The sequence below is a fragment of the Papio anubis genome, chromosome 9 (assembly GCF_008728515.1).
Source record: "Papio anubis isolate 15944 chromosome 9, Panubis1.0, whole genome shotgun sequence".
NCBI lineage: Eukaryota > Metazoa > Chordata > Mammalia > Primates > Cercopithecidae > Papio > Papio anubis.
The window spans coordinates 13,703,685-13,716,593 of NC_044984.1; the positions used below are offsets into that span (position 1 = coordinate 13,703,685).

General features: G+C 41.3%; 1 protein-coding gene across 1 annotated transcript in view; it reads right to left on the minus strand.

The window, feature by feature from the left end:
• GUCY2C (guanylate cyclase 2C) overlaps nt 1–12,909 on the minus strand; it is an 82,597-nt gene that overhangs the window by 43,956 nt on the left and 25,732 nt on the right. Inside the window, exons 10-11 of the mRNA XM_021922068.2 lie at nt 11,347–11,458; nt 2,509–2,590 (exon numbers count right to left, since the gene is read on the minus strand). Coding sequence (XP_021777760.2) covers nt 2,509–2,590; nt 11,347–11,458 — 194 coding nt within the window. The remainder of the gene's footprint in view (nt 1–2,508; nt 2,591–11,346; nt 11,459–12,909) is intronic.

The following is a 12,909-nucleotide window of genomic DNA, read 5'->3' on the forward strand; positions in this document are numbered from 1 at the left end:
CAGGTTGGCCAACATGGTGAAACCCCGTCTCCACTAAAAATACAAAAGTTAGCCAGGTGTGGTGGTACACGCCTGTAACTACAGCTACTACTGAGGCCAAGGCACAAGAATTGCTTGAACCCAGGAGGCAGAGGTTGCCGTGAGCCAAGATGGCGCCACTGCACTCCAGCCTGAGTGACAAGAGTGAGACTCAGTCTCAAAAAAATAAAAATAATTTTAATTTTAAAAACTCATTTTTATTAATTTATTCTAAGTTTTGAAGTTTGATTTTCACATAATCAAACATTTAAAACTCCATATAAACTATGCTTTAACATTTAAAACTCCATATAGAATAAACTATGTCTTTGTGTATTCTTTTAAATATATAATAATAATAAAATATAACATGATACAACATAATAAAAATAACTATTTTCATTTATATAATGCTAATTATATGGTAGTTTGTGTGCATGTTTCATTTCTAATCCCTACAACAGCTCAGATGAAGAAATTGAAGCTAAGTTACCTGTTTTAATTTTGCTTTTTACATGTGGAAAGCCTACTTTACCAACATCATTTCTTTTTTCTTTTTTTTGAGATGGAGTCTCGCTCTGTCGCCCAGGCTGGAGTGCAGTGGTGAGATCTCGGCTCACTGCAACTTCTGCCTCCTGTGTTCAAGATTCTCCCGCTTCAGCCTCCCAAGAAGCTGAGATTACAGGTGCCCGCCACCATGCCCAGCTTATTTTTTGTATTTTTAGGAGATTTTTACCAACGGGGTTTTACCACGTTGGCCAGGCTGTTCTCGAACTCCTGACCTCATGACTCGCCTGCCTCGGCCTTCCAAAATGCTGGGATTACAGGCGTGAGCCACCGTGTCCGGCCACCAACATCATTTCTTAGCTGACATATACTGTCATCTTTGTCATATTATAAGTTCTTGCTTGTATTTGTTTCTGGAACTGATATTCATTGACCTGTTTTGTCCCTAGTTTGCCTTTGCTTTTTGGTTATTTGACAAACTCATACTCACCTTCTCAAAGCCATGCCTTCCTTAATGTCCCCTAAGCAGAAATGATTATTCTCTTCATATGCTTCCATCTAAGTCTGAGTATTCTTCGAGTAAATGCATATAAAATAGCATATTACTGACCCTAAGACCTGGAGGCAAGTAGGATGAATATCAAGACCTTAAAGGCTCTTGGGTTCTCACCTCTGTACCCCAGGAGACTCCTGGGGCAGCAGAGCCAACTGTCATTCATACTGAATTAGGGGATTTCTTAAATGGTTTGCTAGTTTTCTTGCATAGGCCGTTGTAATGGCAAACTGCATGTGTACCACCTGTCTGCCAGGCCCCCTTATGGGCATAGCATTGCACTGGCCATTAGGAAGCCCTATCTCTGCCTCCTATGTTTAGAGACAATGAGAAACACCTGTTATTATCTTTGATCTTGTGATTTACCCCTATCTTAAACTGATTCCCATTTAGACTTGCTTTTAGGGGGAAGTTTTGGTTTCTTCTCACTCTTCACTAAATGGTAATGGTCACCACACACTGTAGACCATCACCTATATTTCTGAGCAACACAGTTACAGGAGCCAAGCACTGTTGTCAGATTGAAGAAAATAGTCTACTTCCTTTTCTGGAGAAAACATCAACATTATATGGCAGGCTGGACATTCACATGAGAAAGAATAATGACACACAGACCAAAGTGTATAATACACAGATAAAACTGTTGTCTTGTTGACCTAGGAAATGCAAGTGAACCTGGTAGTATAATAGGGTATTATAAGTTTGGCATTTAACATACGCAGATTAGGAGGTAGTGTGGTATTTACTCACTCATTTATGTATTCAACAAATATTTCTTAGTACACACAATGTCTCTGGCTAGGCATTTGGTAGATCCAAGTTGAGCCGAAAAATCTTGGAACTGATGGTGAGAAGGCTTGAGTTCTAGTTCTGGCCCCACCCACTACCTGGTGATAAGATTCTAGAGAAGCCATTTGAGTTTCTGGGCTCTCTCTCCTCAGGCTAAAATAGGAGATTTGGAATAAATTGTTTCTAAAACCTCCGCCAGCCTAAATAGCATGCAATGTAATGAGTTTGATGTCTCCCATGATATACCAACATAATAAAAATAACTATTTTCATCTATATATGCTTATTATATGGTAGTTTGTATACACGTTCCATTTCTAATCCTTCCAACAGCTCAGATGAAGAAATTGAAGCTAAGTTACCTGTTTAAGTCACTAAGTAACATGCTTAAGACCGCAGAACTAGTAATTCAAAGAACTGGGATTTGAGTTCAGGCATCTCTGGCTTCAAAGCCCTAATCTATTCACTCAATAATATTCTGCCCTTCACATAGTCTTTGATGCAGAATGTCTTCATTATCTTAGGTCAGTCTACAGGCCTCTTTGTGAATATTCATCATCAGCAGCAGACAACAGGCCTCTCCTGCTTTCCCTCCTTGCCTCTCTGGATACCGAGCACAGGCATGATAGAGGCAACTGTACCTGAGCATCAGGAGAGCGACAAGCAGGAGCAGCACCACAGCTCCGGTGAGGGTGAAGACTGCAATCATCAGGATCTGAGGGCCTGTGGAGGAAAATGCGTTAGGAAGGACCTTTGTCAAGAGAGCAAAGGCATTTCCAAGATTCTAGCTGTACAATGTAATTTGGGGACGGGAAAAGAGAACCCTTTAAAAAAATTGATCTTTTAGCCCGGCGCGGTGGCTCACACCTGTAATCCCAGCACTTTGGGAGGCTGAGGCAGGTGGATCACGAGGTCAGGAGATCGAGACTATCCTGGCTAACACGGTGAACCCCTGTCTCTACTAAAAATACAAAAAATTAGCCGGGCATGGTGACGGGCGCCTGTAGTCCCAGCTACTCGGGAGGCTGAGGCAGGAGAATGACGTGAACCTGGGAAACGGAGCTTGCAGTGAGCTGAGATTGAGCCACTGTACTCCAGCCTGGGCGACAGAGCGAGACTCCATTTGAAAAAAAAAAAAATTATCTTTCATTAATTTCTCTCTGGTAATGTAAGTCCCGTGTCTCTACTCTCTGAACAGTCAGGGAAAGTGGCTTAATTTTGGCTATTCTGACAGCATATACATCTCTATTCTTTCTAACAGCAATCACCAAATGTTACACAAACATAAAATAGTTCACAGCACACACAAAAAAGTTGGTGCTAGAAGTCTACCTCGTGTCTTTGAAACCAATATACCTAAGAAGGGTTCATAGAGGATGAGATACGTTTTTGTTTTTGTTTTTTTTCTTTTTGAGACGGAGTCTCACTGTCACCCAGGCTGGAGTGCAGTGGTGCAATCTTGGCTCACTGCAACCTCTGCCTCCCTGGTTCAAGTGAGTCTCCTGCTTCAGCCTCCAGAGTAGCTGGGATTACAGGCGTGCGCCACCATGCCAAGCTAATTTTTATATTTTTTGTAGAAATGGGGTTTCGCCATGTTGCTGGTCATGAACTCCTGGCCTCAAGTGATCCGCCCGCCTCAGTCTCCCAGAGTGCTGGGATTACAGGCATGAGCCACCACACCCAACTGAGACAACTTGTTTTTAAATACAGAGCACACACCGGAAGAAAAGTCAGTCAGTATAGAACATTAAGTGACAGTGTTGCATGCCAGTTCTTTCTAAGCTCTCCTGGGTTAGTGAGGGAAGTCAATGAAGAATGGGATTTTATTTACTAGAACACTAGTGTGTGGGTGGAGTTGTATAGATGGAGTAAGTTGACAGACTGTCAGAAGAGTAAGTGGAATCCAGGAAAATGTGGATCCAACCCAAGGAAGCACTGAAGCAGTGTCTGAGTATGCAAAGGAATACTCCTACACAGAGAAGGACAGCAACAGTAAGACTGCATGGGAAAGTTGTGGTTCTTATATGCCGCAATGAATCCCTATTAGGAAGTCAGTAGGCTCAAGAACTAAAAACGGAATAGATTCCAAGCAATAGACAGAATGTGGAAGAAGCTGGGAAATGATTAGGAATATGGTGAAGAAGACATGTTTCTTTATACAGCAAGGAAAGAAAAGAGAAACCCAATCAGGAATTCTAAGGAAAAAATGTTCCTGGAAGGCATAGTCCAAACATGAAACAAAGTAAAATGTGCCCTGACTTTGAGAATTAGGTATTTAAAAAGGAGAGAAAATCAATTTTCCTTTGTGGTACAAAAGGCAGACATTGGGGCTATATAGAAAGATGTTGGCCGGGCATGGTGGCTCATACCTGTAATCCCAGCACTTTGGGGGGGCTGAGGGGCAGATCACCTGAAGTCAAGAGTTCAAGACCAGCCTGGCCAACATGGCAAAACCCTGTCTCTACTAAAAAAACAAAAAATTATCTGGGTGTGGTGGTGGGCGCCTGTAATCCCAGCTGTTTGGGAGGCTGAAGCAGGAGAATCGCTTGAACCCAGGAGGTGGAGGTTGCAGTGAGCCAAGATTGTGCCACTGCACTCCAGGAGACACAATGAGACTCCATCTCAAAAAAAAAAAAAAAAAAAAAGAAGAAGAAGAAAAAAGAAAGATGTTATTATGTATACACAATGAAAATGTTTCCTTGTTTTCAACTTATAGAATCAAGTTATAGGTAAAGAACAGAGGTCTTTATTTTGGTTACCAAATAAATATTATCAACCCTGGCAAAGATAAAATATAGGAGAAGTTTGGAGATGGGAAGGAGGTAGAAGAAAGAATTGTGGCACTAACATCTTCATCTTACAAAGTGGGAGGCAAGATATTTTATATACAACTGATAGGACAACACTAGAAGCTCATGCATATTAATTAAAATGAAAAAGGTGTTCAATAATTGTACTGACAAAAAAGATATAACTATATGGGAAGAAGTGAGAAAGAGGGCTAGCGAAGATGAGCTAAATCTTCATGTATCAATACAAAAAATTAATAGATAACTGCTAAAGCTTATACATCAAGAAATAGAAGCATCTTATTTAGATATGCAAAACACTAAAAGCAGAAATGACTGAGAGAGCGGAGATGCGCAGAGGTGGGATCAGGCACATTCACTTTCCATTAGGAACACATCTGCTACTGGATTTTAAAATCATGTGTGTGAATTTTTCTTTTTCTGAGACAGAGTTTCGCTCTTTTTGCCCAGGCTGGAGTGCAATGGCACGATCTTGGCTCACTGCAACCTTCGCTCCCCTAGGTTCAAATTCTCCTACGTCAGCCTCCCAAGTAGCTGGGATTACAGGCACACGCCACCACATCCAGCTAATTTTTTGTATTTTTAGTAGAGGTGGGGTTTCACCACATTGGCCAGGCTGGTCTCGAATTCCTGACCTCAGGTGATATGCTCACCTTGGTCTCCCAAAGTGCTGGGATTACAGGCGTAAGCCACCATGCCCAGGCATACGTGAATTTTTCTGTGCTAAAATATAATTGATGTAGGTGCCCCTGAAAAGGAGGTATTAGGATCTCTTTATGAAAGCAGCATCCTAAACCCTCACGCTGTATTCTCTATCATGGCACCGTAATCTAAACTCCTGGGGGTACAGTCCATGTCCTACTTATTCATTCCTGTTCATCCTTATACCTTTGGCACCCAGCACAAGACCTGGTATGTGGTAAAGTATCAATAAAAATGGCTAATAAAAAATAATAGGAGAAAAACCTGGCCCTGGTCATCTTATTGCCTGAGAAGAGGCAAGGAGAAGGTGCTTGGACATTAAAATACATAAATAAATTCATATAGAAAGACTCCTGTGCCATTAGGGGTCTCATGTCGCGTGTAATTTAAAACTGTTTTTATTTAATCACATTATGTCCTTCTGAAGTAGATGGTTTAGCTTGGGGTAAATACTACAGCTCCTTTGTATAAGGGCTGAATTTGAAGAGTTTATGCTTTGCAAACATGTGACTTTGCCTCTATTAACTTGTTTTGTGTTCAGGGGAAATTTTCAATGGTGAAAATGTGAACTTCGGATTTCTACTCTCAACTGAGCAGAAATAAATTCATACTTTGGAGATGAACTTGCATTATGGGCACATCTAACTGGTGAATTCTGTTTGTTACTACAATCACCACTTCCATCACTATCACCACCATTGCCACTACCACCATTCTCACGCCCTAAACCCCAGACAGAAAACAAAAGTGAGTACAAGAAATACATTTTCAACACTCACTGGTCTATCAAATTCTATGAAATTTGCACATCCCCTAGACTAGAGTATAAACTGGAGGGAATATGGGGACTCCTCAGCCCACCTCAATTCTCTGCCTCCTACAGTATGAACATTTCACTGTACTAGATATAATTGTAATATTTATATATAGTACTTAAATATACTATGTAAATGTAGTCATTTTTAATTAAACAAGCTTTTTAGTTTTGCCTTTTAGATAAACGCAGTATCACGATCTAAATTCCAAGGTTAAGCTTCTGCTGCCTTCTGGTGGCTGCTGTAGTTATCGCATTCTATTTAACTCATCTCACAATGAATGAGAGAGTATAACCTCCAGGTCAAATGACATTACGGTTGGAAGGAACCTGATAAACTCTTGATTTAACAGGGGAAGAAACTCACACTTAGAAAAGAGAAATAAATTGACTGAAATTAACAAAGTATAGCTGAGTACTGGAGTCCAGAGTAGAAATATACTCCATTATCTCACGTTGTCATTCATTCATTCATTTATTCATTCCAAGGCTCTGTGTTGGGGCAAGGAGAGATGAATAAAGAATAAGCCCTGAGGGTGCGCGGTGGCTCATGCCTGTAATCCCAGCACTTTGGGAGGCCGAGTCGGGTGGATCACGACGAGGTCAGAAGATCGAGACCAGCCTGGCCAACATGGTGAAACCCCGTCTCTACTACAAATATAAAAATTAGCCAGCCACGGTGGCAGGTGCCTGTAATCAATCCCAGCTACTCGGAAGGCTGAGGCAGGAGAATGGCGTGAACCTGGGAGGCGGAAGTTGCAGTGAGCTGAGATCATGCCACTGCACTCAAGGCCAGGCAACACTGCAAGACTCCCTCTCAAAAAAAAAAAGCTAAGGAAACATGAGATTCAAGTTAAATCTTGAAGATGAGTAGATGTTTCCCACCTCTATGGAGATGTGATAAATTCTATTCAGAGGGAGCAGCATAAATAAGGACACAGCGGCATAAATTTGCACGACTCTTTAAGGAAGTAGGGAGGAAGTTGAGGGCATGGGGAAGGGATAGGTGAGTAAAAGATAAGGCTGGAGAAGTAGGGAGAGTACGGGCACTTTGTGCTGTATTAAGTATTTTAGACTGTATTCTGTAGGTAAAGCAGAGTTGCCAATTGACATGTTAGCAACAGGGCAGTGACATGACTGGACTTGTGCTTTCTTTCTGGTAGCAGGATGGGTTGGATGGAAGTGGGCAGGACTAATGCAGGAAGTCAGTTGGACGTCATTGTGATACAGGAAGCAGATGCTGAGGACTTGGAAATGAGGACGGGCACCAAATCTGCATTGTCCATTGCTGTTTCCCAGGTGCTCAGAACATTGTCTGGCATTAAGTAAACATCTTTGTTAAATAAACGAAAGAACGGGGATAGTGTAATCTCCTGGTGAAATGTTTCGTTACTTAGTAGCTGTGTGCGCACAGATGAAAGTTCTAGTCATGCATATCTTATTTCTATACTATTTCAAAGGTTGAGTTGCTGAAGCGGCTTCATTGTCTGGGGACATACCCAAGGTTCGTCATCTCGTGACGAGAAGGTTAAGGACACAGACACAAACACGCAGCGGGGTAAGGAGCGGAAAAGTGTAATAGGCAGGAAAGAAGAGAGCAGCTCACCCGTAGAGAGGTAGGAAGGCTCTGAAGGGGAAAATCCCTGCTTGTGGTGGGAAGCAGTAGGTTATATAGGGATGCTTGAGGAGGCTGTGTCTGATTTATATAGGGCCCAGGGGACTGGTTTGACCAGTGTGCCATTAACACAGCCCACGAAGAAACTGATCCTCTCACCCTAATCTTGTGTTATGCAAATGTGGCCTCTGCCTGGCTGGTGCCATGACACCCACACATGTGGCTTTACCTGGCCGGCACAACGACACCCCCTACACATGGCTACAAAGAAAAGGGAGGGGAAATCGCTATATTGGGTGGACCTGGCTTTTAGTACAGCTGCGGGCATTCATCTATGCGAACTTCCAGCTTGCTTATTTATTCTTGCAGCTCAGCTTTTCAGGCTGCTTTTTGCTAGAAAAGAAATGGTTTGGAGGCTGTTTTCAATTAAAAGAAAAAGCCTGGCTGGGTACGGTGGCTCACACCTGTAATCTCAGCACTTTGGGAGGCCGAGGTGGGCGGATCACATGAGGTCAGGAGTTCAAGACCAGCCTGCCCAACATGGCGAAGCCCCATCTCTACTAAAAATACAAAAAATTAGCCAGGCGTGGTGGCAAGCACCTGTAATTCCAGCTACTGGGGAGGCTGAGGCAGGAGAATCGCTTGAATCCAGGAGGGAAAGTTCGCAGTGAGCCAAGATTGCACCACTGTACTCCAGCCTGGGTGATAGAGCCATACAGTGTCTCCAAAAAAAAAAAAAAAAAAAAAAAAGAAGAGTAAGAAAAGAAAAGAAAAAGACTTACTGACTGAGGACTCTAGTACCCTCGCTACCTGCCTAAATAATTTCTTTTTAACTCCTATATTATCGCTTCATTGGTAAAGTTTAGAGCTAAATGTAGTAAGTAAGGAGAACTAAGTAAGGAGAACTCTCTCAAAAAATACTTTTTGAGAAGTTCAGCACTTTACAGATCACATACCTACTGAATAACCAAAACACCAAAAAACTTGAAGGAAATATATTAAAAACACAAACCTAACATTGTCACTGACAGTTATAATTAAGAAGAAAGAAAGCATAATTTCAACTCAAAAAGTTACAAAAGGAAGAAGTTGAGAGTTGCAGAAGCCCATGAGAAAAGAGATATATTTCAGAAGTCAAGTTTGGTTTAAAACTAGAAAACCTGAAGATGGTTCCAGAAATAGTTTTAAAAGCTTATTAAATAAAACTCAACTTTAAAAAGCAACCATAGCAATAAATCTGAAGTCAGCTCAGTATTGCTTATTGTCTAGAAGAATGCCATCTTCATCCCCCCCTCCCTCATTGCATTAATCAGCTGCTAATACCTGTTGGATAAAAGTACGGGAATCATTTTGGACTAAATTTGACTCATAGAGTGAAAGAAAACTAGAAATGTAGGTATAGCTCTGACAGAAGCAAGCCCTTCAAACCAGAAACATTCCCTTTATATCAGATCAAACTTTCAGAGTTTCTGGCTATAGAGCGGAGCTGGTATAAAAATATTTGTAGCTTATAATTTTTAATACTTTTTGAAAATAATAAAGTAATACAGAGTCATTGTGGAAATTTTGGAAAATTCAGAAAAATAGAATAAAGCAAAAAAATATCTTCCAGGATCCCATCACTCAGAGGACACCACTCTTAACAGTTTAACATATTTCTTTCCAGTCTTATTTCTATACATTGTTTTACAAAGTTAGAATCTCATTAAATAAGAAGCTGTATTTTTCTATTACATTACATCATAAGTTTTCCCATGTCATTTAACATTCTTTGTAAATAATTATTTTAATTGGTTGCCTGATGCTCTATTTGTGAATATATCATAATTTTCTAATTTTTTTTTTTTTTTTTTTTTTTTTGAGGCAGGGTCTTGCTCTGTCATCCAGACTGGTGTTCAGTGGCACAATCATGGCTCACTTCTGCCCTGACTTACTGGGCTCAAGTGATCCTCCCACCTCAGCCTCCTGAGTAGCTGGGACCACAGGTATGCACCACTATGTCCACTAATTTATAATTTTTCCTTTTTTTTGAGACGGAGTCTCGCTCTGTTCCCCAGCCTGGAGTGCAGTGGTGTGATCTCGGCTCACGGCAACTACTGCCTCCTGGATTCAAGCGATTCTCCCGCCTCAGCTTCCTGAGTAGCTAGGATTACAGGCACGTGCCACCATGCCCAGCTAATTTTTGTATTTTTAGTAGAGACAGAGTTTCACCATGTTGGTCAGGCTGGTTTTGAACTCCTGACCTCGTTATCCGCCCACTTCGGCCTCCCAAAGTGCTGGGATTACAGGCATGAGCCACCACTCCCAGCTTTAATTTATAAATTTTTGTAGAGATGGGATCTCACTGTGTTGCCCAGGCTATCTTGAACTTCTGGCCTCAAGCAATCCTCCCACCTTGGCCTCCCAAAGTGCTGGGATCACAGGCGTGAGCCACCATGCTTGGCTCTAAATAATTTTATTGATGGTGTTTCTACTTTTTTTTTTTTTTTAATCTTTGGACTAAATATCTGTCCAGATTTAAGACTTTTTCCTAAAGACTTTTTCCTAGTCACATGGAATTACTGCTCATTATGGCAAGCCCTGGCCAAGCCAGTCATGGACAGATTTTCCTGAGACCTCATTGCCTAGGAGATCCTGACTGGCCCTGCCTGCTGCGGATGGTCAGTGTGCAGCTTGCACGGGTGAAAGCTGGCCAAGTCATGTTAGGGCTATTCATGACATGATAGGACCTAATCTTAAGTAGGTGGGTAACTATCATTGCAACCCAAATATGTGTCCAGGGAGGGAACAGGGGAGACTATAAAGGCCAGGATCACTGGTCACCCCTCAGCCTGATATGTCAAGTATTTCTTGCTGAAATACACAACCTTTTAGCGTATTGCAGTAAAATGTAAATGGAGTAAGAATGTATGTCTCTGTGCTCATTTTTGCCAGTTGTGAAACCCGGTTTTCTGTGGAATAATTTATGTCAAATGGTAAGACATATTTTAAAGACAGGTATAGCTAAATGAGAATAAGAATATTTTCTTTCTTTCTTTTTTTTTTGAGACAGGATCTCACTCTGTTGCCCAGGCTGGAGTGCAGTAGAACAAGATAGCTCATTGCAGCCTTGATTTCCTGGGCTCAAGTAGTCCTCTCACCTCAGCCTCCCAAGTAGCTGGGACCTCAGGTGCACACCACTATGCCTGGGCAATTTTTTTTTTTCTTTTAGTATTTTTGGTAGAGACAGGGTTTCACCATGTTGCCCAGGCTGGTCTCAAACTTCTAGGCTTAAGTATTCTTCCCGCCTTGGCCTCGCAAAGTGCTGGGATTATAGGCATAAGCCACCACGCCTGGCCAGAAATCAGTGTTGAATCAGAACTATAATATCATTCATTGTGCAGGGAAGTAAAGACCACATTTACAAACCCAGCAAATCAAACTGGGACAGCAGACAAAACACAGCAAAAAGCACAGGCTAATTACATAAACAATAGAGTTTACTTTTCTTATCAGGAAAACAGTGTTAGGGAAAGAAAATTCATTAGGGATATCTTACCCCGGTCTGTAATATCATTAGGAAGTTTAGAGTTCTTCCAAGTGAATGTGGGGCTCATATCCACAGGATGGGTCTGATTTACGTGGGTATCATAGGTCAAAAGAACCTTGTACTGTGTCAGGGCACAAAAAAGGAAAAGGATGAACAGTAAATCATTTTAGAACAAATTCTGGTGAGATTAATGATTCTACTCAATGACACTTGATTTACATAACACTTCTCAGTGAAAAAAGGCAACTGTTAACCAGCTAGTTAGGATCGTTTATTGGTTCCCAGCATGAACATAGATATAAGTTCAGATGGACCAATTACTTTTCTATTTCATTATGCCCATACACTACACCATTAACTCCTGTCTGTCCAGCACAGATTCTGTGGGCCTTTAGTGAACTAGTTCAAGTCTTTCATTTTTCAAATGTTAAACTAGAGGCCAAGAAATATTAAACGGCTAGCTCCAAGTCACATGACAAATGAAACACTAGTGTTTTCCACAATATTAAGTTGCTTTTGAAAAAAGCTCTCAAGAAAATGCAGCAGAGCTAAAATCTATTATGTCATTTTGATACATGTCAAGGGGCCCTGAAATAACTACACTTCTCAACTTCTATCAGTTACTTAATTTTCTAATCTCTTCTATTCCTTGGCTCTAATATACTTTTCTTGTACATGACACTAATTAGTTTCTAAAATAAAAGATTTCATTTTCAAGTAATTTGCCAATGGAAATATTAATATATTCTTAAATTACTGCTGCATATATTGAGTCAATTTTGTAAGGGAGATCTGAAAGATGACTTGATATGGTTTGGCTGTTTCCCCACCAGAATCTCAACTTGAATTGTATCTCCCAGAATTCTCACGTGTTGTGGGAGGAACCCAGGGGAGGTAATTGAATCATAGGACCGGTCTTTCCCCTGCTATTCTTGTGGTAGTGAATAAGTCTCACGAGATCTGATGGTTTTATAAGAGGTTTCCCCTTTCACTGGCTCTTATTCTCTCTTGCCTGCTACCATGTAAGATGTGCCTTTCGCCTTCCACCATGATTGTGGGGCCTCCCCAGCCATGTGGAACTGTGAGTCCATGAAACCTCTGGGAAAAACAATTTTTTCTTCTCGTTTTTGGGGAAGAAAAGGAGGTTTAATTTGACTTACAGTTCCACATGACTGGGGAGTTCTCATAATCATGGTGGAGGGTGAAAGGCACTTCTTACATGGTGGCAGCAAGAGAGAATGAGAAAGAAGCAAAAGCAGAAACTCCTGATAAACTCGTCAGATCTCGTGAGAACTTATTCACTATCACGAGAATAGCATGGGAAAGACCGGCCCCCATGATTCAATTACCTCCCTGGGTCCCTCCCACAACACATGGGAATTCTGGGAGATATAACTCAAGTTGAGATTTCGGTGGGGACACAGCCAAACCATGTCAATGACCATCCTTTTAAATTTACCACTGTACCCTCAAACTGTTCTGGACAACGATGTTATATTTTCTTTTTCTTTTTCTTTTTTTTTTTTTTTTTTGAGACAGAGTCTCACTTTGTCACCAAGACTAGAGTGCAGT